This window comes from Poeciliopsis prolifica, unplaced genomic scaffold (genome assembly GCF_027474105.1).
Source record: "Poeciliopsis prolifica strain line A6 unplaced genomic scaffold, Auburn_PproV2 SCAFFOLD144, whole genome shotgun sequence".
NCBI lineage: Eukaryota > Metazoa > Chordata > Actinopteri > Cyprinodontiformes > Poeciliidae > Poeciliopsis > Poeciliopsis prolifica.
This window is the reverse complement of record NW_026562519.1, coordinates 175,912-200,357: the sequence shown is the minus strand read 5'-3', so window position 1 is coordinate 200,357 and position 24,446 is coordinate 175,912. Positions and strand designations below refer to the sequence as shown.

Genomic DNA, 24,446 nt, shown 5'->3' with positions numbered 1-24,446 from the left:
TTTATTATGTTGTTAACTGATTTATTAACAACTAACCCTAACCCTAACCCAATTAATAACTCAAGTTATTAATTGAGTTAATTAATTGAGTTAATTAATTAACTCAAGTACTTTAGGGGTATAGACTCTTCAAAAAATGTGATGTCATCAGCTAGTTGACTGATTATAATTTGGCCATCTAAAACTTTAAATTTAGGTATATTTGAGTTTTTTATGAAAATATTCATCACTTCAAAGACCAGGATCAAGAGAAAGAAGGAAATATTGCAGCGCTGTTTTACTCCCCTATTAATGGAGAAACGTGGAAACGTAGCGTGTGGCAGCGCAACTGAACTTGTGGTGCCATTAAAAAAGTTTTTTATTATCTGCAGAAGTTTGGCCTGAATCCAAGCATAAAACTTTGAAAAGAAACTGATGCTCCAACATATCAAAGGTTTTGAAGAAGGAAAAGGATGAAGCCTTTATCCTCAATCAGGTCACTGTACTGGAGTAAATCCTGCACCAGTCTGATGTTATCATGTATAAATTTTTTGGACACAAAACTTGTCTGTGTTTCAGAAATAACATCCTTAAGACCAGAGTTTAGTCTATTTGTGTAGATATACATCAATAGTTTATAATCACAGTCCATCCATCCATTTTCTGATCATCTTCTCCCTAACGGGGTCGGGAGGTGCTGGTGCCTATCTCCAGCTGCGTTCCGGTCGAGAGGCGGACAACCAATCATGCACACACGCACTCACACCTAGGGAGAATTTGGAAAGACCAATTAACCTGACAGTCATGTTTTTGAACTGTGGGAGGAAGCCAGAGTACCCAGAGAGAACAGGGAGAACATGCAAACTATGTGCAGAAAGACCCCGGGCCAGGAATCGAACCCAGGACATTCTTGCTGCAAGGCAACAGTACTACCAACTGCACCATAGTCCAAAAACATGACTGTCAGGATAATTGCTCTTTCCAAAATAAGTGATGGGGTGGATGGTGGTAAGAGTGAAAGTGTAGAGGGGGAGAAAGACGGTGTGCAGGGAGAGTAGGAAGGGGTGAGGGGCGATGAGGAGTATCTAGCGATCAATTAATTGAAACAGACTGGGGCAGAGAGAGAGGGGGGAGGTCATTTTAAGCCACGGCACCTCCCAGAGTGCCGGGGTGGGCTTCCTCTTTCCCAAAGCTGAAGTTGAACATGTCATACAGGGGAGGTGTCTTTTAGTTAAAGCAGTTTGATTATTTTACCATGGTTTTTATTCATATTTATGCGGCCATTACCAATGCAGAGAAAAAGCTTTTTTTTTTTTTTAAATTGGAGAAAGGTTCAGTGATTGTGGGTCTGAGGATTGTGATTTTATAGGCGGGGATCTTACTTGTACTAAAAATGAGTTTTCAGACCGTAATCATGCAGAGCTGCATCCGGCGGCGGCCCAACATGCTCTGCGGCAGCTGGTCTCGTCTCATGGTCTGGTGGACGTATGGAGGAGGATGAATGCAGGCCCCAGGCAGTACACATGGTCCCACATTAAGGAAAACTGAATTTCTTTAGCTCAACTTGATCATTATTATTGTTTTACACACCATTTCAAAATGTTTAAAACATGCCAGATCTTACCGGTGGCTTTTACAGATCACAAGTTGCTTTTAGGTAGTGTTTTTATTAGAAACATTTTACCTAGAAGCGCTTACTGGCATTTTAACTCAGCTTTAACTTATGATCAGGATTTTAATGAGACTTTCAGTTATTTTTAGACAGAGGAAGTCTGATTTTACCTGTCTGAGACAGTGGTGGGACCATAGGAAAGTTCAAATAAAACTGCTGAGTCAGCAGCACACTGTCAATGTCACCCGTGACATTACCAGATCTATCAGAGATCTGGAGATGAATATCGTGGAGTTAGAACAACTTAGTGAATCCACAGGAAATCGAGAGCACATTGAGGTTCTCAAATCTAAAAGACTAATTTTAGCAAATCTGCTGGAAAATAAAGTCCAAGGTGTATTGGTCAGGTCCCTGATCCAGAACATCACAGAGATGGATGCTCCCTCTAGCTTTTTTCAGCTTGGAGAGGAAGCATGGGCAGAGGAAGCTGATCCGATCTCTGCTGTCGGACACAGGGCAGCAACTGAGTGAACCAGTTGGAGGAGGGCTGCGGAGTTTTACCGTTCTCTATTTCACAGTGATTACAAGGAGAACGAGGACATGTTCCGGGAGTTCTGCACTGAACTACCTCAGGTCTCTGAGGAGACCAACACCAAGCTGGAGCGCCCCTTAGGGCTTCAGGAACTCCACACAGCCCTCCTCAGCATGCAGGGCCAAAAGTCCCCAGGCATCGACGGGCTCACAGTGGTTCTACAAGGCCGACTGTGGCTAAAGACCTGCTCAAAGTATACAGCAAGAGTCTGCTAACTGGTTCACTTCCCTTGTTCTGTCGCAGGGCAGTCATCACTTTGCTGCTCAAAAAGGAGAACCTGCAGAACATCAAGAACTGCATGTTCTTGATGTGCCACAGCATCACACCAACTGGCCAGCAGAACAGCCACATTTTGTTTCCAGTTACTTCAGAAGTTCCTGACAGGATCTCCTGTGCAGAGGGATGTGGCCAGCTGCATTCTCAGACGTGTTCATTTTTTGGGACTGGATGCTACTCTGTTTCTAACTGATTTTAGTCTCTTAAAGTTAAAGGGTTGGCTGAGTTTATCAGAGTGTTTTTAAATCGTGTGCTTTTTTAAACTGCACAGATCAAAAACACATAATTCTCTCCATTGGCTTTTTGAAGAACCATCAGTGCAACAGATTGGTAATCTGTCCAGGATGACCCCACCTCTCGCCCAGAATGTAGCTGGAAATAGGCACCAGCACCTCCCAGCCCCAGTAGGAACAAGGATGACCAGAAAATGGATGGATGGAAGAACCATTAGTGTGTGGCACAAGACTGGACGTCCAGGACAGAACCGTACCAGGCCTTTCTCAGGCATTGTCCTGCTCTGGGATGGTCACTCTGCGGTGGCTGGTGCAGGTGGAAGAGGTTGGCTCGCTGCTTGGGGTCCAGTCCTCCAGACTGGTGCAGCTCTTCCTGGAGTGGACGAAGGAGCGAATGACAACTGGGGAGAGGTAGCTCCTGCAGCTACACGTCACAGAAAAGTGCCTGCCTGACCCAAATGACCCGTTACCGGACGTTTTCTTGGATCCAGTTTTTGAGGAGGACAGTGGTCCCCTGCTCCACTTTACGGACTCAGGGATGGAATTATGTAAAACGGAACCAACAGTACTGTACAAATGGTACACAAAAATCTTGAACAAGAGAACTCTCCACAACAGAGCCATCAGTGTGTGGCGTGACAAACTCAGAGGGCAGAAACTTCAGTGGACTCCATACAAGCCTCCAATAAAAAAAAATGGACTGGTGATCTGCAGTGGAGGATTCTTCACAGTGCCATTTCAGCAAACTCATTTTTATTGGTCATCAGTCCTGGGGTTTTAAATGTGTAGCCCTTTTTCTGAAGGTAATCGACTGTTGCAGCTGTATTTGCTGTGAGTTGAATTTGATCCACCACAACGTTAACCATGCGTCCCACATTCAACAGGATTTGATGGTTCTTAACTTCTAAAGTCAGAATTGAGGACAGTGTGTCCAAAAGCACAAGCTGATGTGGCGTTTTTATGTTTATCAGCATCACACCTGCTGTTTTGCCTATGGAAAACATTTGAAAATATCAACTCAGGCATTGATGACTGTAAAATGTAATTGAATTAAGTCCAACATTGTATTTACTGATATTGTGATACCACTATTTTATTCAGGTTGTTCTGCTTGTTTCTTTCAGGGTTTGAGGCTCCTCTGGTGACAGTGTCTTGTTCTGTGTTTCATCTGTTTGCTGCATAATTTGCCGTTTTGGGGGATCAGTTTCTCTTCTCTGGATGTTGCTTCCTTCTCTCACAACTTTCCCCACAGTTAAGTCTCAGACTCTGTTTAGTTTTAAATATTTTACTTCAAACAATAATTTTGTGTAACTGTATTCACTGTGTCTTAAACATTCTGTTTAAGGATTTTTCCAATTGGAAAGCGTTTTTTTTTTTTTTTTTTTTAATGTCAATAAATTAATGTCAAGAACTTTTCGAATCTCGTCTCATCCTTTCAGCAGTCCTTATTACAATTCAATATTCCTGGAGTGTTATTCCAAGTGGTGTTGCTGGTTTCTTCATTGTAACTTTAACATCCTCTATCTGGGCTTCAGAACCTTAAATAAAATCCACCCACCTTAAACCTACTTCAATGATATTTTCTTTTGCATCCTTCATTCATCCAGACATTGAGTCTTTTGTGGGAGATATGACCTTTATTCAATATTTTTCTTTTATTTATAAAGGTGATAGAATAAAAAATGTAGACAGATTATATTTTAATGTCCATGTGAAATATGCGTATGCAATACAATGTATCAGTTTTGACAGAATATTTTTTTTCACACATTTTTACCTAAAAGAAAAGAAGTTTTGAGAACTATTTTTTTCTATCTAAAATCATTAGTCAAACATCTGAGACTGCTGCTGTGGTGGACAGAGAGTTGTCTTTATGCCTTGTCCGCTCGTATTTTACTCCCAGAGCGGTCAAACTGAGGAGGAAGATCACAACTTTTCCCAGAATCATCCAGTACCACATCTGACCCTGCAGACCTGCAAATATACAGAAGGATCCATGCAAAGCTGTTTGTTCCTCTTTATCTGTTTCTAGACATGAAGACAACACAGAAATTTTTTCTATCTGCTAAACACCTGCACACCCCTCATTTCATCTCACAAAATACCAAAAGATACTACAAATGAACAGACCATAGATCATGTACAGGGAGGCACCAAAACAGAACATTAGAAATCAGAAACTTAAAACACTGAGGCAGGGTTGGGGGGAAAAAATCATCAATCGGAGTAAATAAGAAAAAATGAAAACATGTGGGAGGCACAGGAGGAGACTAATTTGTAGACGGTGACCACAGAAATTACCTTCAAGACAATGATTGTATTGTCAAAGAAAAGAAAAGAAAACCCAGACGCCCAAGAAATTGTTAGGATTTTAGTTGGTGTGAGTGTTCTTGCAATAGACGATCTTCGTGGGAGCGCATCTGAAGCGCACCTGAAGCGGATCTCCTACAATGGGCGACAGGATTCTTAAGGAGCGGTGGCACAACCAGTCGTCGCTCGATGGTCCCACTTGTTGGTCAGAGTCAAATCTAATGTCTTGTTAAGTCTCAGGTCCACAGAAGATCTAAATAAGCTGTGTGTGTTCTCCCACAGATTGATGACGTCTCGTTGGGATTCTGCCAGGAACTGCACCTGTCCTACTGCCAAGCAGACCACAGATTGACCGGAAACATCTGCCTGCCGCCTCGGCACCTAAAACCTTGCCGGTCTTGTGCGAAATCCGGTTCCCCTGTGAAAATCTGTTCCCCCTGCGTCGGGAGCGCGCATTACAGCCAGAGAGGCGAAAGAGGCGGATCTGATCATTTTCACGTCGCTTCTGATCGATTTCTCGGTAAAAACAACTAATACAACCATGTCAATGTTGTAACATTCAGTTTAATTTGCAGCTGTTGTTTAAAAAAATGTAAAATAAATAAATAAACGAGGTCTTCTGACGCTGTTTTGTGTTATTGTAAACACCAAGAGAATCGCTCTTTTCTCACGTAAGTCTGGCAGAAATAAAAGTCAGTCACCAAACACAGTTTTCCCAACACGTGGTGTATGTAAAGGTTTTTGTGAATTTGGAAACAGTTGTTCTTTATTCCCCAAGGTTGGAGTAAGAAGAGGAAATAATGGATGATTCAGCAGCCTGAAATAATCTGTTCCCCCTCCATAAAATGGGAACAAATTATTTTACCTGCAAATGCTTAATTTTGCCTATTCTTCTCATCATCAACAATACTGTGAATTTGGTAGAATTTGCTCCTTGTTTGCCAGAGATATGAGGGGGGAACCATATATTTTAGCTGGCTAAAATATTCCGTTCCCCCTCCATAAAATGGGAACAACTGCACTTACCAGCAAGATTTTTTTCTCTGCTTATTCCCCTCATCATCAACAATAAATCCTGTGATACATAATTTAGCACACCACAGCAAACTCAGGAACCTTAGGTTGTGAGGATAATATTAATGTAATTATTTTGAGTGGTTTTGAGAATTGTTATCATGATTACTATTATTTGTATGTTTCTCTAAAAAAAATCTGTACTTGGCCCAAACTTAACACATTAACATGAAATCTGAAAACATTTATTTCAGGAAATTTTCTACTAATTAATAAATACAACTGCTTTGATTCTTTCTTTTTGACACTGTCAACCACGACATATTACTGAATCTACTGGAGAGTTGGGTCGGACTCTCTGGTTCGGTGCTCGACCGGTTTGAATCTTACATTAAGAACAGGGATTTCTTTGTTTCAATTGGAAACTTCTCATCAAAGGGCAAAGGTCACACTGACCTCTTTGATGAGATGTGGGGTACCGCAAGGTTCCATCCTTGGACCTCTCTTATTCAATATTTAGGCCACTTATCTTTGAGAAATGAAGAGAACATTTTTCTGGTAAATTAATTTGTTCCCATGTTTTGGAGGGGACACAAATTATTTCAGGTGGCTAAAATATATGGTTCCCCCTCATATCTCTGACAAATGAAGAGCAAATGTTTTCAAACTTATCTGATTTGTTGTTGATAATGAGAGGAATAAACACAGTTAAAGACTTGTTGGTATATTAATTTGACCCTATTTTTTTTGAGGGGGAACAGATTATTTCAGGTGGCTTCAATATATGGTTCCCCCTCCTAACTCTGGCAAATAGTCATGAAGTGTTTTCAAATTAGCATGATTTGCTGTTGATGATGAGAGGAGTAAGCACAGTTAAAGAGTTTATGGTTGATTAATTTATACCCATGTTATGAAGGGGGAACGGAATATTTTAGCCAGCTAAAATATATGGTTCCCCCCTCATAACTCTGGCAAAAAAGGAGCAAATGCTACCAAAATCACAGTATTTATTGTTGATGATGAGAGGAATAAGTACATAAAAAATCTTGCTGGTAAGTGCAGTTGTTCCAATTTTATGGAGGGGGAACGGAATATTTTAGCCAGCTGAAATATATGGTTCCCCCCTCATAACTCTGGCAAACAAGGAGCAAATGCTACCAAATTCACAGTATTTATTGTTGATGATGAGAAGAATAAGCAACAATTCCTTCCACCTCCCTCAGCAACTCTCCTTCCCCGACGAACTGTAAGCCTTCTCGCTCCCTCCTCTGCCACGATCCCGCCGTCCTCTCCTTTCTAAACCTCTCCCCTCTCCGAGCAGCACCGAGCCGACCCTCTGTTTTCCAGCTCAGAGGACAACCCGGACTCACCATCCTTACAAAACATCTGTAAAATAAATCTTTTGAACTTTAATTCTCATGGCTTGTTGTTTGAAGCCATGAGAAAAAACTCAAATCCAACATGACAGAAAAAACTCAAATCCAACATGACAGAAATGTGGCGAACCTACAATGACAAACTATGTAATAATGTGAGTTTTGCTGAATCCTTTTTGTTCAGTGATTGCCTGTAAACTTAATATCCTGACGGTCCTTATGAGATTACCTGGCCTCAGTGTCTTCATCTGGGCATGAAAAAGGACCTGCTGTGGTCTCCCAAAGTCAGGCTCATAATTTTTGTGATCCTAATATTTATATAATATTTATATCAGATTACGCTTTACACTTTATTGACCACCAATATTTTGTCGTTTTCCAGTCTTTTTTCCCCACTAGGACTCAAAACAATGATGTTCCTGGACTCTGCTGACATATTGTGCCTATGTTTACCCTTTAGATGTTTTAACTTTTTATTGGTTTTACAAATCAATAATGAATAACACAATTTGGCTTTATTGATCTCCATTCCACTCATGGTGAGTCTACTGGCACCATTTAGCTGGGATCTTGGTCAGTCACTTTATAGGGGGTTAATATTTATGTACTTATTAAAAGCTAAATATACAGGGGTTGGACAATGAAACTGAAACACCTCTCAGTTTAGTGTGGGAGGTTTCAAGGCTAAATTGGACTAGCCTGGTGGACAATCTTCATTAACCACATCCAACAGGATTAACTGTGGATGCAAGAGGAAGCTGTCTGAAAGGGATGTTCGGGTGCTAACCCGGATTGTATCCAAAAAAGATAAAACCAAGGCTGCCCAAATCACGGCAGAATTAAATGTGCACCTGAACTCTCCTGTTTCTACCAAAACGGTCCGTCGGGAGCTCCACAGGGTCAATATCCACGGCCGGGCTGCTATAGCCAAACCTTTGGTCACTCGTGCCAATGCCAAACGTCGGTTTCAATGGTGCAAGGAGCGAAAATCTTGGGCTGTGGACAATGTGAAACATGTATTGTTCTCTGATGAGTCCGCCTTTACTGTTTTCCCCACATCCCGGAGAGTTACGGTGTGGAGAAGCCCCAAAGAAGCGTACCACCCAGACTGTTGCATGCCCAGAGTGAAGCATGGGGGTGGATCAGTGATGGTTTGGGCTGCCATATCAATGCATTCCTTTGGCCCCATACTTGTGCTGGATGGGGTCGTCACTGCCAAGGACTACCGAACCATTCTGGAGGACCATGTGCATCCAATGGTTCAAACATTGTATCCAGAAGGTGGTGCCGTATATCAGGATGACAATGCACCAATACACACAGCAAGACTGGTGAAAGATTGGTTTGATGAACATGAAAGTGAAGTTGAACATTTCCCACAGTCACCAGATCTAAATATTATTGAGCCACTTTGGGGTGTTTTGGAGGAGCGAGTCAGGAAACATTTTCCTCCACCAGCATCACGTCGTGACCTGGTGGAGGAAGGGTGTTAATACTTTGGTACTGTATGATTGGTCTGCAAGGGATCCAGAAATTGAGGTTTTCAGAAAATACTACAGTTATTAGATTAATCTCCAACATTGTAAAGCTCTGCAAATATACAGTGCTCATAAGCACTGTTATTTTTGCTTGTGTTCAATGCAAAAATAACAATGATGTGGCAAAAACCAAAGAAATGCTGATGGACTTTAAAAAGAGATCCCGCTGTGTTTGTGTATTTGTGTTAATTCCTGGTCAGCGAGATGGACAGATTTCACTCCCCCCATCTTTCTGACATGCTGAATAACAAACATGGTTGTGATTCTACATTAGTGACACTAAACAATCATAATGTATATGACCTGTTTTAGCAAAATATGTACCAGAAAAAAGTTTAAACTTACTAGAAACATAGAGATCTGGTTTACTGTTAAGTACCGGTAAGTCTGTGCTGCAAAGCTTCTGGTTGCTCACTGTGGTCAAGGTGGATGGTGTTGACTGGCTGCCTGGAGCAAAAATGATTATTCCATCAATAAACAAGTTGAACTTCATTTAAAACATATAGAGAAACTGCTATAAGTCTCTGTGAAAACAGTAATTCCTCTCAAATGTCTACATGCTCTATGATGCAGTACTGCAAAGTCAGTGACTCAATAAAAATCTTTTTAAATTCATTTCTCTAAAACTAGGATCAAAATGGAATGTGTGATTAGATCTGACTGTTATACTTCAAATTGACTGTATTGGAATAAATTAGAATAACTTAAATGGACTTTTGATCAATTTGCATGCTATATAACTGGAGATAAGTTGGAGGTGTTTGTGCCTCTGGTTGAGATTTGGTATAGATTAAAAGAAAACAGAAAAACTGATCTCAATTTGAAGTGGAAACATAACCAGTGTCAACCTTTGCAGATGTAAATAACACTTTTTAAATTATGCCAATTCTGCTCACTGATGAAAATCCTACATGTATTAGTTTCCTTCTGTTAGCGTTGTTGTAAATATGTAAAGAAATTGATGATGGAAAGGAAGAAACGCCTTCTGAATAAATCATTGACAAAGCATTTTCTGACTCTACGTTTGGCAGAAAAAATGTAAACAGAAATACAAGTATAGCCAGTGAACAGGAGCCTGAAAGTCTGCTCTGCTCTCCTGGGTCTGAATGCTATGAAAACGAAAGACATTCCAGGAGAAAATACAAAATGGCTGTTTTAATTTGTTTTGATTTTTAAAAAAAATACTTAGGACAAGACAACAATGGAAATCAAAGCTATATAAATTAATTATAAATATACAGCTATTCAAATATTTCCATACAAATAATAATAATAATAATAATAATAATAATAATAATAATAATAATAATAATAATAATAATAATAATAATAATAATACAAATACACTTGAGCTGTCAAAATATCAATCTTTTCTAGTAAAGCCAAAGTTTTTTTGTGGGTCTTTTTTAACTTTAAATTGTATTTCTCTAAAATGTGTATTTTTAGAGTACATTTCTCAGAATGCACTCCATGTTTGCATCCTACATCTGACATCATGACACAAGCTTCACCAGGGACAGATCCTGTACTGGGCTTGAGCAAAACCCCCATTAGTCCTCCATGTGGCAGTCATAAGTCCAGTTACAGCCTGAAGACCTTTGTTTACGTCTTCTCTCTGTCTTTATTTGAGCCAAAAAACTCTGATGAAAAAGTGATGATTTATTAGTTTCCTTCTGTATTTGAAGTAAACTAAATGATTTGAGAAAGACTGACTTACATTTGTCATCCTGAACACAGTTAATTAATAAATTGAGTTAGATGATAATAATATATTGAGTTGGATAGACATAACTTGAGTTAGTTAAACTTAATTGAATTATTTGTTACCAATTGAAGCAATTCATTTGAGTTGGTTCAACTAAATTACTTTTACAGTATGTTATTTATTCTTAAATGGTGCTTTTGTACCTTTTAAGAAATGCCAAATAATTATTGATAAAAGTTAATGAAAAACTGTTATTAATTTAATATTCTACAGCTATAAAAAATAGATTTCAAATTTTGTCTTGCATTTTTGTTAATGATTGTTAAATTGCAACGTAAAAAGCTGTTCGTTTAATTAGATTTAAATTCTGGCTTCTTGCCAATTAAAATAAAAATAAAATAGAAATTTCTAATTTCTATTTTAATTAAAAAATAGAAATGTTTTAATTTGCCAGTGATGACCTGATAATTCTTCATAGTCAGATGGTCTTTCTTGAACACTGACAGTTGAAATGGGCTGAAACTCTGCTTGTGACCCTGAAGAAGACAAAATAGACTCACACAATGGTATAAATGTTTTTTTTTTCTTTATCTTGCCTCCCAAATGTGGCAGTGATTCTTCCTTTGAGACAAAGTAATGATGATTTTTACCTGTTATCTGAATGGAGACTAGAGGACTGATAGCATCAACTGGATGAGTGCTACAGCTGTAATTTCCAGTGTCTGCTATTTTTGCAGATGTGATGTGCAGAACCACAGTCACATTGGGCTGAAAGGAAGTCATGTTGATGAGACACTTCTGAAAGACAAACACCAACAATAATGTGATCACATCCTTTCTTAGCAGTGACTTCCAGGGCTTAGCATTTTGCTAATTTTTTTTTCTGCAGTAACTTTGGTGAAATTTACATTTTACAGACTTTTCATACTCTAATCACAACAGATACAGAAAGCCTATCTCGTGACTCCACATTGAGCTGAAATGTTTTATCATGCATATGATATTCCTAAAGTCCTCATACAGTGTGGTTCATTAAGCAGTTGTGATGAACTGTTTGTTTACATGTGTAATGTTTGTCTTAAATGATGGTTCATTTTAAATGGGTAAACCAGCTGAATAGCATTCCTTTTAAAGAGTAGATATTATTTTTAAATTCAGATTGCATAAACAATTGGACTTATGGCAGGTTCCAGTTTCAGACAACAAACTAAAGCTTCAGATGATATTAAATCTTTAATTGGTCAAGGAAAACCAGCAGCAACAACTAAAACAACAGAAAGCAATAAGGAAGGAGTATAGAAAAGTTTAGCAGAAGATCCAGTGGTCAGTGAAAGAGAAAGATGAGCTTAAATGCTGAGGTGGAAATGACAAAGGAACTCAAAGAGATAGTCACAGCTGGGGACTATCTCTTTATTGTTGGAAGAAAATGTGGAAATGATGAAAAGCTGGGGAGGGGAACAGGAAGGAAAGTACTAGCCAATGGAAAGTACTTTCCATTGGAATTAGAAAAAGTATCATAAATGGTGTTTTTGACATTTATCATATTCAATTAGAAGATGAAGATTTATTGGAAAATGATTAAATGAAATGAATAAGTACAGAATATTTATTTATTGATTGATTTACAAGAAGATCTCAATTTAGATTGCAGGTACATAATTAATGTTTATTTTATAAAATATATACATTACGTTGTAAGTGCTAGACTTACAAAAAGACACAAAGAAAGAACTGAAGACTAAATAGACTGGAACAAACACACAGCAGAACCACATTTTCTTTAAATGAAGGTGGATATGGGAAATTAGAAGCAGGTGTGACTGATTACTACTGCATGACTCATAAAACTGGAGTACAGAAAGAACTGAACAGGTCACTAAAGACCTGACTGAACCAAAAACCAAAGACTAATACTAGAATAAGAAAACAGGATGACAAAGGAACCCTAAGAACTAATCACAACTGGGAAGGGAGTAAGCACAAGCAAATGAGGAAATGATGAAAAGCAATCACAAGACAGAACTAAGAAGTTAACTCTGAATACAGAGAGTACAGAACTCTTGTAGTAAAAACGTAACATCCTGAAATAATCCATTAATAACCGAATGACAAGCAAAAACAGAAAGACCCATGACAGAAAATGAAATAGTTCAAATGTATTAAACATTCTAATATACTGGTAGCACATCATTCATGCCCTAAATGTTTGGATTTGACATCACAAATTAGTATATTTTTGTTTTCATTTTACTTTTCAAAGGAATTAAATGGATACATTTAATGAGCTGTAAAATAACTAGATGTTTCATCTTTCATAATCTTATAGTTTTCATGTTTCTAGTTGGGTTTAGAACTAAAGCATGTCAGAGGCCATTTTAAATCTGTTTTTCAACAAAAAAGTTTTATTTAAGTTAAATTAGTTACAAAACAAACATTTCTGTGAAATCTGAAAAGTATTTTTGACCTACCTTACTTTCACCTTCTTTCCACATCTGTGCAAAATGCATGGAGGATAAAAATGTGAATTTACAACTCAAGTTGAAATCTACTCCCACTCGATGTTTAAAACCATTTCCAGGTGAAATGCTCACATCAGCTCCATGAGCAGCTCCTATGGAACCAAGCATGCAGCTGCTTAATATCATAACATTTGTACGCAGTCTTTTTCATAAGTCTGGATGGGTCTAGCTTTTAATTCCTCTTTTAGGAATAACATATGGAATTGTATTATCAAATCAGTCAAATTTCATTGACAGATTCACATTCATTATATACATCCCCACTAAATCACAATGCAGTTAAATCAGTTTATAATCCCAAAGTTTTCAGAAACATTAGGGAAAGTATGTTTATGGTACCTCTCGCAAATCTAAAGATCTGAGACCATTGAGGCTCCTCTGACATGAAGAAAAAGAAAATGCTAAAATTGAATGAACTTCATTGCTTACTATATAATATAAAATACAAATTAATCTTTTCATTGATTCAAAATTCATAAAAGTCTCACCATAAGCTGGAATCAAGGAAATTAAACTTATCACCAGCACGAACATGTTCCTACTTCGCTCTGTGTATCAGGACTTCCTGTTATGCCTTGATTCACGTTTCTTCATCAAATACGGTTTCCTCTGTTCCGCACCGCCCTGGAGACAAAAAAGCCACACAACTCTTATCTACGTTGCAACAACTGACATATGTTGTGAATTGGTGCAATATAGATAAGCTGACTTGAATTGGGTCACATCCCAGACTCTGTCTTTGACAGACTTTCTAATAACCAGACAGGGATTTCAAGAGGAGATCCGTTTGGATCTCCTCTTGAAATGGATTAGCAGTGTTTGTCAACAGCTGATAGTATCATCCAGGACATTATTGTGGAATATTTTCCTTCTGGGCCTAGTTCAATTTCCAGGCCAAGCAACTATTAGTAGCTACCTAGCTGGCTCTTCTAAGTAACTAGTAGCTACTAAGAGTAACAACTAAGATTTTGTGGAAATGGAGCTGTTAGCATGTCATGACAGCCTTTGGTCACAGGCTTCTTCAGACTCTTTACAAGGCTGACTGTGGAGGTCCTACCAGCCCACTGCATAATCATATACAACAACTCTTCGAAAATAATTCAATATGGATTATGATGACATTTAATTTCTTTTTGGGATGAAATATTTTTGAATAGAAGTGATTTTTTTATCCATGAAAATATATCCGATTGGGAATCATATATACTTATCTAAATAATTGTTCTGATAATGAAATTAATTTAATATTTTAAGTTTTACGGTATACAAAAGCACATTACTTTTCTTTTGCGGTTATTCTATTTCAAATAAATATACAAGAACAATGCATTAATATAGAAAAATATAGATAATATATAAAATAATATATTATAGAAAAATTTTCCTAATCGATCAGTGGAAAAACAAGTTTCAAACTAATACAAGTGTTTGTGCTTACTGTTTGCTCTCACACATACAGGTACGCAAAATGTATACAGATGTTATTCAAGTACATTTACGTTCGGTTTTTCTCTCAAGACCGACATTTCTAACTGTATCTACGCAAACAGCGTTAGATGATTGGAGCAGCTTTGTAGTTGGTTAGCCAAACATGCACAGTAAGAGAGATGATCAGGGAAACGAGTCGAAGAAAACCATCATAATTCATTTCAAACAGGAAGTGTAAGAACACACAGTCAGTGAAGGTATGTAAGACTTGTTGTTTTTTTACTCTGGTTAAATGTATAGGTAGGAGTGAGTTCGTTGTGTTTCCGTATGATGAGGTATATAAGCAGAAATTCAGCGGTAGCTAGTGCACTAGCTAGCTAACATGTTAGCATTTGGTAGTTTATGACAAGCTACGTTTCACTGCTTCCTCAGAAGCTATTGAAAGCTTTCAGATTGATAATATAGTTATCCAGCTAAGAAGTACACAGTATTTTTTAATATAGTTCCTGTCTTTCCTTGCGGAACCGTGAGTCATTTTTGCCGCTAGATTTTCTCCAGACTGCGACTTTAAATTTGTTTCAATGAACCCGAACATCTTCAGGCCAAGCGCAGAAACTGTTGTGGCCTAAAGCCCAACTTCCTGTGCTGTTTTCTTTCTTTGTAGCTTGGCGTGTAACAACACAATAAATACGGATTTTAATGAAAAAACAAGCAGCGAATGTTAAGAGCAGGCCTACAGTAGTAGCCAGGCTGAACCTTAATGTTTAGGTGTTCAGCTAACATTAGCTCATCGCACAAATACTAGTACATGCTGATGCGAAAAGTTTGGCTTTGGTGTGGCCGCTGGTTCTCTGATTAAGTCGTGTTATGAAGCGAGTAGAATGTAATGAAGTCCAGTTGTTCATTGGAGTGCGGGTGGTAAACCAAGGCCATGTTGATGTTCAGTATTTCCCCAGAACACCAAGAGCTCTGATCACCAATGGATCAGAGCGGAGCTGCACGAATACATTAGTTTGCTGTATATAAGGTGTAATCAAGTAGTACGCCATTGCTGTTCACATGTTTAAGTTTTTCTGCCAGTGATTTCCAAGACAAAAGTGAATGTAAGGGCTGATGAGAGGTGTTTTGCTCTCTGCTGATGAGATTTCTCCTGTGGTGCTCGAACTGTTCAATCTTCTGCTCAGTAATGTGGGTCAGGCTCTGAGCCAGTGGCATGCTGTGGAAAAAATACTTTTGCTTTTGAGGTTTGTGCTCTCATGTAGGCGTAAGATTAACTGAATGCAAACTACACATAAAACTGCCACTGCTTGGCTAGATGTTGACAGCTCAGTGGAGGCCATGACGCAAAACACAGCAGATAACAAGGTAGTGCACAGTGGGAAGATTCACCACCTTTTAAAGGCGATTTAAAAGATACAAAATACATTTAATGTCTTGGTCTGTTTACCTGCTCATCTTTTAAACAGGAATTAGTTAAGCTGTATATTTTTTAGATTCTGAATGTCTCTTTTGCACAATTTCATATTAGTTTTCTTTTGCAAAAAGATTACTGATTGCCATAATTTAGGAACTTGGACTGTGTTGAAGATTGTGCAATAGGCCTGATGCACAAACATCTGCTGTTTTATTTGTTATTTAGGCCACATTCATATGAGATCTCCTAATTGAAATATTGTTTGTTTTTTTGTTCTGGGGGCTTCATGTTGTGGGAGTAAACGTGTCTAACCCTTCCTTACCACTAGCTATAGAACACCATTGATCATCTGTTTTCCTGTGAGTTGCTCAATCTGACAGGCTGCTGTGGGAGGGCAGAAACAACAGCAGAGCCTGACCTGCTTTGAAGGGTATAATCAAAGGCTTAGATCTAACTTTTGCCAAGCAGAATGTTTTTTTTTAATTTTTATTTATTTATTGTTTTACATTTTATCATGAAATCTGCTTTTTGTTAACTTTCAAGCAACCTAATTTCCCACATTATTAAATTCAGCCGATTATGGTTCCCTCATTCGCAGCGAGTTGAGATTCTCAGCAAAGAGCTGATACAGCTGCACAGTTGAGGCTTTTTAAAATTTTCTTACAAAGTAGTTATTTTCGACGCACAGAATTCCCTAAAAACTAAACTGCCGTAGTAGCTGCCGTTGTGCTCAGATTTTTGTCTGATCTATTAATTACCCATACCAATACCTGTTGATGATCTGACAAAACATATATTTTATGTTATTTAATAATTTTTTATTTAGCATTTTGAGAAATGACATCAAGAATAAGGGAGCTTATTGTTTCTGTTGTTACCGTTACTGGGTCACGTTATTCTGTTTTTTTCCTGTTAATAACATCAGCATTGATAGACTCAACTTCTGTCTCAGACATTTCCTCTTCCTCTTCAGACTTTTGTTTCTCCTTTGCCCTTTCATTAGGCTGGGTTGATTATTCTTTCCCGTTACGAATTTGTTTGCAGTTTTTGCTTCACTAAGCTTACAGTGGTTAAAGAGTCATCCACCTCAAAAAGTCGTTCCATGTTAACTCAGTGTCAACGCAGGTCAAAAACATCAAAAAAGTATTTACTTTATTTAATCCACAGAGCAGCTTCCTGCTCAATGACCACCATAATATAAAGGACACAAATAGTAACTATAAATGCTTGTTTGTAATTCTACATCTGATCTTCAATATTGATTTTATATTTTTTTAGGTTTGGCCTGCCTGTTCCAATTTCAGCAGATTTAGATTTAAGTGAAAATATATATTAATCCCAATGCAAAAGGAAATATTATGTTGTTTTTCTGTTTTGTACATTTATCTTTACTTGGACTTTTTTTTTTTAAATAATAAAGGTTCACTTTAAGACTTTTTCACAAAGTCAGTCAATGAGACAAAGCAAATGATATCACTGCTTTTCAGGCATCTTTCCAACAGAGTCACAGCCTGATGTTATTCATTGTAGATAATATAGAGAAGATGAAAAAATGTGGATAAAAGTAGGAACAGTTCAAAGACTGTGTGCAGCAGAAACAGGAAGCTTTCATATGTAGTTACATATAATGTAGTCTCTGTAACACAGAGTTTATGCATTTAATGAAACAAATAATTGCTTTAATTCATGCCATGTAGCATAAGTCAGTGCAGTTGATTGTGACACAGAACATATATTAACAGTGGCAGGGTAAAAACACAGGCCTCAACTGGGAGCATTATGTTATTTCTGGGTGTCTTTCAAAACACACAAATAATCAACTTTGTTGCATGGGCTGATCATTTTAATGAAGCCACAGATCAAACATTGACTACTTGAATATTAAAATCCATGCCATTATGGCTTTACATGAGAACTAAATAATCTGTTTCTCTATGTTTTCTCAGGTTTCCCAGTGTACAGCATTTCTGGAGCCGTGGACCAGAACCTTATGTGGTGCTATAGACCAAGTAGCGGTGCTGGTACCGGTACTGAAGGCTTGCTCGGTTCCTGAAACGTATGGCAGGAAGTCAGATAGCAGATCTAGGTCTTGTCCTAGCTGAAGGTCAGAGGTGAAACCTCTGAACTCCTTTACTGAGTGTTGTCATGCTGGATTGACCTGTCTAAGCCTTAGACAAGGGCACCCTTCTGATTTTATAAAGTGTCCCAGCATTTGGACATCAGTCCTTGCACATCAGTCCTCCATCTTCCTTTAACATTTCTGGCCCCTTCAAGGGGGACAGAAAGTCACTCCTAATTGTGCCTCTTCACCCTGTACTCTTCAAATTTGATGCACTTTCAGTCAAATACTCTTTTTACCATCTCTGTCTTAAATAATTTTAAAGTCATTAAATTTTAGATCCCGTTCTTTAACTCCAATCCATTTCTCCATTTTTAAAATTTTTTTTTTAGTCATCTTGTATCCATACCATTGTCGCACAAGATTCCACATTTTAATTCAACTCACCCTTTACAGCCAAAGTGTGTGCCTCTGTATTTGATCACTGCAAGACCTGGAAATCAAGCCACTAGGCAGCAGTTTTGTTTTTGCAGTTTGTGCATGGAATCAGCCTAATCGTGGAGAGGCCAGGCTACCACAAACTGATGGACTTTGACAAGCGTGGAGTTGGTGGAGGAGGGGGTGGAGGGAAAGGGGAGGCTGAAGATGGGAAGAGGATGTCTGGGAAGGCAGGGGGAAGATCAGGACACAGTGGCCGAGTTGCTGGCTCTGGCTCAGGAGTTCTGATGGTTGGGCCAAACTTCCGGGTCGGAAAGAAGATCGGGTGTGGGAACTTTGGAGAACTACGACTTGGAAAGAACTTGTACACCAATGAATATGTGGCCATCAAACTGGTAAAAATCCTCTTCAGGCTGTGTTTTTATATAGTTAAATACAATACATTACAGTTGTGCATTTGTTGCTTCCTCTTGGTCAGGACTCTTTTGAAAAAGAAGTTTTTAATCTCAATGGATTTTTTTTTATCCTGGTAAAATAAATATTAAATAAAAAATAAAATATTTAGAGCATTGGTCAATAGTCCTCTGATATTAAAGACGTAAAGTAATTTCCTTACAAATTAGAACCCCAGTGCGGCATGTTTATATAGTTTAACTCTCCCAAGATTTATTTTTCTGTTAGCTGAAAATTGCTTGCCACTTTGATGTCCTGATTGATTTGGTTGAGTCAAGTATTTTCTTCACATACTTGAAGAAAAATAAAAAAAAAACTATTGAATTTTTAAAATAAATTCATAATCACCTATCAGTCAGTGTGACTGGACTCCTTGGAGGGAGTATGTGTTAATTTATTCTGGAAAAGAGATACAAACTCATGAAGCTCCTGTAACCTGACTACATAAAGGTGCACACCCTGAGATAAATACATAGTTGAAACAACTTTTCATTCAGTTTCAACGTCCAGTCTTCATTTGGAGTATCCCAGCATTTTCGGCTTTGTATTGTTAGCCCCCTTTCACCAAAATTCTCCAAATGCCACGTTGGCTGTGGACATCTCTTGTCCACAGCCAACTTCAGGTGAACCCTTAGATTTTCTGTCAGATTTAGTTCTGCTCGCCGACTAGGCCATAACAATTTTCTTCTGGCAAAGCCATTCTTTTCTATTCTTATGCATCCTTGGGCCTGGTGATGCTAAAAAAGAAAAGTTATCTTCATAATAAACTTCCAGCAGACATTTTGGACCAAAAGCTGGTGGTATTTATTTATAGCTGTTCATGATTTCATCCAACTTTACAAAGTGTCTTGTTCCTTCTAAACTGTTACGATTAAATGGTTCTGTTTTTCCTCCGACTCGTTTAGCTGTTTGCATGTACACTGCTCAAAAATATAAAGGGAACACTCAAATAACACATCCTAGATCTGAATGAATGAAATAAATATGAAAATAATTTCCACCTGTTGTCTATTCCATTTGCACAACAGCAGGTGATATTGATTGTCAATCAGTGTTGCTTCCTAAGTGGACAGTTTGATTTCACAGAAGTTTGATTTACTTGGAGTTATATTGTGTTGTTTGAGTGTTCCCTTTCTTTTTTTAAGCAGTATATATACATACACACGTAAAGTTCACAGGGGAACTTCCTCTTTAGAGCATAGCTTATGTAGAAGCAGAAAGGAAAGGGATCCTGTTGTCAGGGGCCCTCTGTGTTACAGCACTGGTCTTTCTCTGTTTTTCCTAAGTAATGCTGTCACTTGTTTGGCTTTAATAAATTGGACTCAAGAAAAAGAGTCCGTGGCAACAAAACAGAAAACTAACCTCAGAGCATGTTGCTGCCAGTGCACTATTTGTCTGTGGTTGTGGTATTTTTTGTTTATGTGAATTTCAGTTCGTGTTTGGTTTTCTTGCCAAAAATTTAAAAGAATCAAACATTTTAACCCAATAAAACAAAATTGTGAAAAGAGCTGATCCATATTTAAACAAATACAATGCTGAGTTTAGTTGAAGATGGACTGAATCACATCTGTGATTTTCTCACAATGGTTTGGGTTTAAACTGGACATGTTTCAGTGCTGTTCATGAAGATTCCTTAAAAATGATTTAGATTCTGATTTGGTTCTTCTTTTACAGGAACCCATCAAGTCCCGAGCACCACAATTGCATCTAGAATATCGCTTTTACAAACAACTGGGAAGTTCAGGTAAGTGTGACAACACTTCATAGGTGTGTCTTTTTTTTTACTTTTTAAGGATGATTATACACCACTCACAAAATGTGTATGTTTGACTTTTGGGTGAAAGTTATGTAAAATGTCAAAAATTCACTTTTCAAAGATATATAATATCTTTGCAAAGATATAATTGCAGGAATTTAAACTCCTGCCTTTAAATTTCCGGGAGTTGAGCAGCTCAAGGACGTCCTGTGACTGTTCCAGTCTCTGTTGTAACCAGCTGATTACGCTCTGAGCTCAGCAGTCAGTTTGATCTGAGAGCATCATGTTTGAAACCTCAGTGCAGAGGTGTGGTTCTTCAGTTGTTGATGTCGACTTGAATGATGAAGAGGACTCTTCAAACACCATTTCTGATAAAATCAGCAAATGTATTGACAATTGACTAATGAAACTACTGTTGTGAATTTTGCCTTTGAGCTCCTTGTTAGAGAAGAGCAAGTTGTGCAAGAAGAACTGAAACATTGAACATGTGCATTCAAACGTTCAGAGAAGATCATGTCAAGTTCACCCGGAAAGGTTTGGCTCATCCTGAAGTTTCACCCAAAATCCAAATTTCTCTCATTTTTGTTGGGGTTTGTGTATATTTAAGGATTGAGCACACATAATATCGAATGTCTCTTATTTAACTGCCGAAGAGGCGTGGACCTGAGAAGGTCTGCATCGAGCATTCTACAAATTCAGGGACAAACTGTTCACATGTTGGCTTATGCTGTGTTCCACAATGAGATGATGATCAATATCTCATACTTTGCTTATCAGAACTCTTAATTTTATGGAAACTAGATATGTTCAGTTTTAATTCTCTACAAATAAGCCTATTATTATTTTAGTTACTTTACAAAAACAGGTCAGGCCAATCATACAAACAGATTCCACGTTGGTTACATTAGTGGGTTTGTTTAGGAACTATTTACCAGAGCATGGAGTCACTGACTTGCAGCATTCACTCCTCCTGGACGAACATGCAACGCTGGTATAGTCGCTTGCATTGTGTAGTTGATTTTGCAGCAATCCCTGAGCAAGCATGTAGCAGACAAAACATGTAGAAATCTCCACTTTAACTGGAAGAAACCTCCAGCAGAACCAGAACCAGGCTCGGTGTAAGCGGCCATCTGCCACGATCGACTGTGGGTTTGAGAAGAGAGCAGATACAGAAAACATATTGTCTTATTAAATCAAACCATTAACTATTCTTGTTAGTCACCAAAGTATTGCTGGCCATCAGAGGGAGCCCTAACAAACCTTAACAAGCTTTTGCAAGTGTTTAATTTTGGGAGATCAGCCGATATTTAGATCTGAAGCTGATCAGATCTACCGATCTTGTCTCCCTTGGCAAAGGTATAGAAATCAACCACCATCCTCTTCTGCTCTGCTATGAGAGACCCGCCCACCAGGTCATGTTTGCAGTTAACAATAGTCACCACACTGTTGCCAACTCAGAAACTTTCTTGCTATGTTTTGCAACATTTTTTAAAAAATGGTATCAGCCAAAATCATAATTGGCAGGTCAGGCTTTTAAAGGTCAGTAATCGCGATCGGCCAGAAAACTGAAATCTGCCAAGTTTAAAAGCAGAGTATGTAACTATTTAAGATTCTAATTATTATGGTTCACTCTTGATATGCGGCCTCAAAACAGTTAGTTTTTTCCACTACTTTTTTGTTTGATACTTCTGACCTGATAGAGGTGATGAAGTAAAAATCTTCAGATTTTTCTCATTTCTTCTTATTTTTGTAAAATTAAACTTTCAAAGTCATTGAAATGTAAGCCACAATTTCAGATTTCAATATTGTTGTTAATGACTCAGATAATAAGAGCTGGTGATTGCCTTGTAGATAAAATCTTAGTAAAAACCATACTTTTTTTTAACCTAGCCATTGTCTTCCTATGCAGTTCTGCACAATTCTAATCTCTCTTCATATTGGATTTCTCCCATTTGCTTGGATTGCCTTCAGGTTTTCTAACAGGCCAATCATTGAACATAAGAAGTTGTGAATGGTGATGTTTTGTAATTGTAGTCTGCCTGTAGTTTTAGCAATGGAAGCAGCAAAAAGAAAGGAAACTGTTCAGTTTGTGTTGGTCAGGCTTCTAACTATTGAATTAACACTGAACTAATAACACGGATGGTTATTAAGCGCACAGGTAATTTCTAGTAAGCTTCATAATGTCGAACTGGCATATTGCATAGGTTATTGATTGGGTAAAATTGCAAACTTCCACACAGTCCACACTCCAGGAAGAAATCGTTTCTCAACAGTTGAGAGCCCAGAGTCTCTGGACGAACATATGGCTGGTATTTACCAGGCTAACCTTTTTCAGTCTTCTAATGAGATTCAGTGTGGAGCACTGAAAGGCTGTTTTTTTTTTTTTTTTTTTTTTTTTTTTAAAGCCAATGATGGTTTTGTTGTCCTGTTTTCCTCTGCTGGTCCTCCAGAGGGCGTACCTCAGGTGTTTTACTTTGGACCATGTGGGAAATACAATGCCATGGTTCTGGAGCTGCTAGGACCCAGCCTAGAAGACCTGTTTGACCTCTGCGACAGGACTTTCTCTCTAAAAACTGTACTCATGATAGCCATACAACTGGTAAGACATTTAGCTCTTTAAGTCTCAGGCCTCAGAAACAGCTTGTGTCTGATTTTTGTAAGTGGTGCTGATGTCGTCATCTCCCTCAGATAACCCGAATGGAGTTTGTCCACACCAGGAGCCTCATCTATCGAGACGTGAAACCTGAGAACTTCCTGGTGGGCCGACCCGGCTCCAAACGGCAACACACCATTCACATCATAGACTTTGGCCTTGCAAAAGAATACATAGACCCTGAGACAAAGAAACATATCCCATACAGAGAACACAAGAGTTTGACTGGAACTGCCAGATACATGAGCATCAATACACATTTAGGGAAAGGTGAGTGTTTCTATGACTGCTTTTGTGTGCACTCATGGGATGTGGTGACCAAAACATGTGCTTATGGTTTGGCACATAAGGCAAAACATAATATGTGTTGCTTATTGATCATTCACTGCAAACTGATTAATCAATGTTGCAAACTAATAATTTTGTCTCAATTCCTGAAGACCAGACTCAAAACAGAGTATTTTTTTTAACCTGAGGCTGTAGTTGACCTTCTGAAGTTCTGCAGCAGGAGGCTTGCTACCTTCACCATCCATTGACATTTTTTCCATCAGTCCAGCTAAACAGAGCTAGTTTAGAGCCACAAATATCATATGACTTATTAAAAAAGGACAACTAGTGATCTCCTAGGAAATGCATCGTCTTTTTAAAAAAACCACCATTTTATGGATGGACTTTTCTCTGGGTTGTGTTTTGTTTGGTTGTTTTGGTGAAAGAAATCTTAAAAAAAGACAACACAATCAAATAAGAAAAATAGATGGAAGTATTACTGATATGTCAATAATATAGCACTATAATATAACACTGTCAGTGCAGATCAGTTGAGGACATTCAATGAATGTATTCTTTATAAAGACGAAAGCCCTTCATTTGTTATGTAAGATCTTAGAAGCACTAGTTCATTCTGTTAGTTCTTAGGAAGGTTCAAAAAGCCACCTCTTTTTCATTCTTCATAAAAATTGGGAAATTGGTTGTAAATACATGTTCATATTGTTTCTTAATATTCTATTTTATCTCTCTAAAGTTAATTTATTTTTACTTTGTGTGTACGCTGAGAGCACTTGAAAACTGAAGTTTGTTCACACAATCCTGAG

The 24,446-nt window shown here is 38.1% G+C and overlaps 1 protein-coding gene across 3 annotated transcripts in view; it reads left to right on the top strand.

The window, feature by feature from the left end:
• The first annotated feature begins 14,729 nt into the window (after positions 1–14,729).
• The window catches only part of LOC129355748 (casein kinase I), a 30,961-nt gene continuing 21,244 nt past the window's right edge, over positions 14,730–24,446 (top strand). For all 3 annotated transcript variants that reach the window (XM_055025360.1, XM_055025359.1, XM_055025361.1), the window contains exons 1-5: positions 14,730–14,839; positions 17,943–18,888; positions 20,621–20,690; positions 23,153–23,301; positions 23,391–23,625. In XM_055025360.1, coding sequence (XP_054881335.1) covers positions 18,640–18,888; positions 20,621–20,690; positions 23,153–23,301; positions 23,391–23,625 — 703 coding nt within the window. In that variant the 5' untranslated portion in view covers positions 14,730–14,839; positions 17,943–18,639. The remainder of the gene's footprint in view (positions 14,840–17,942; positions 18,889–20,620; positions 20,691–23,152; positions 23,302–23,390; positions 23,626–24,446) is intronic.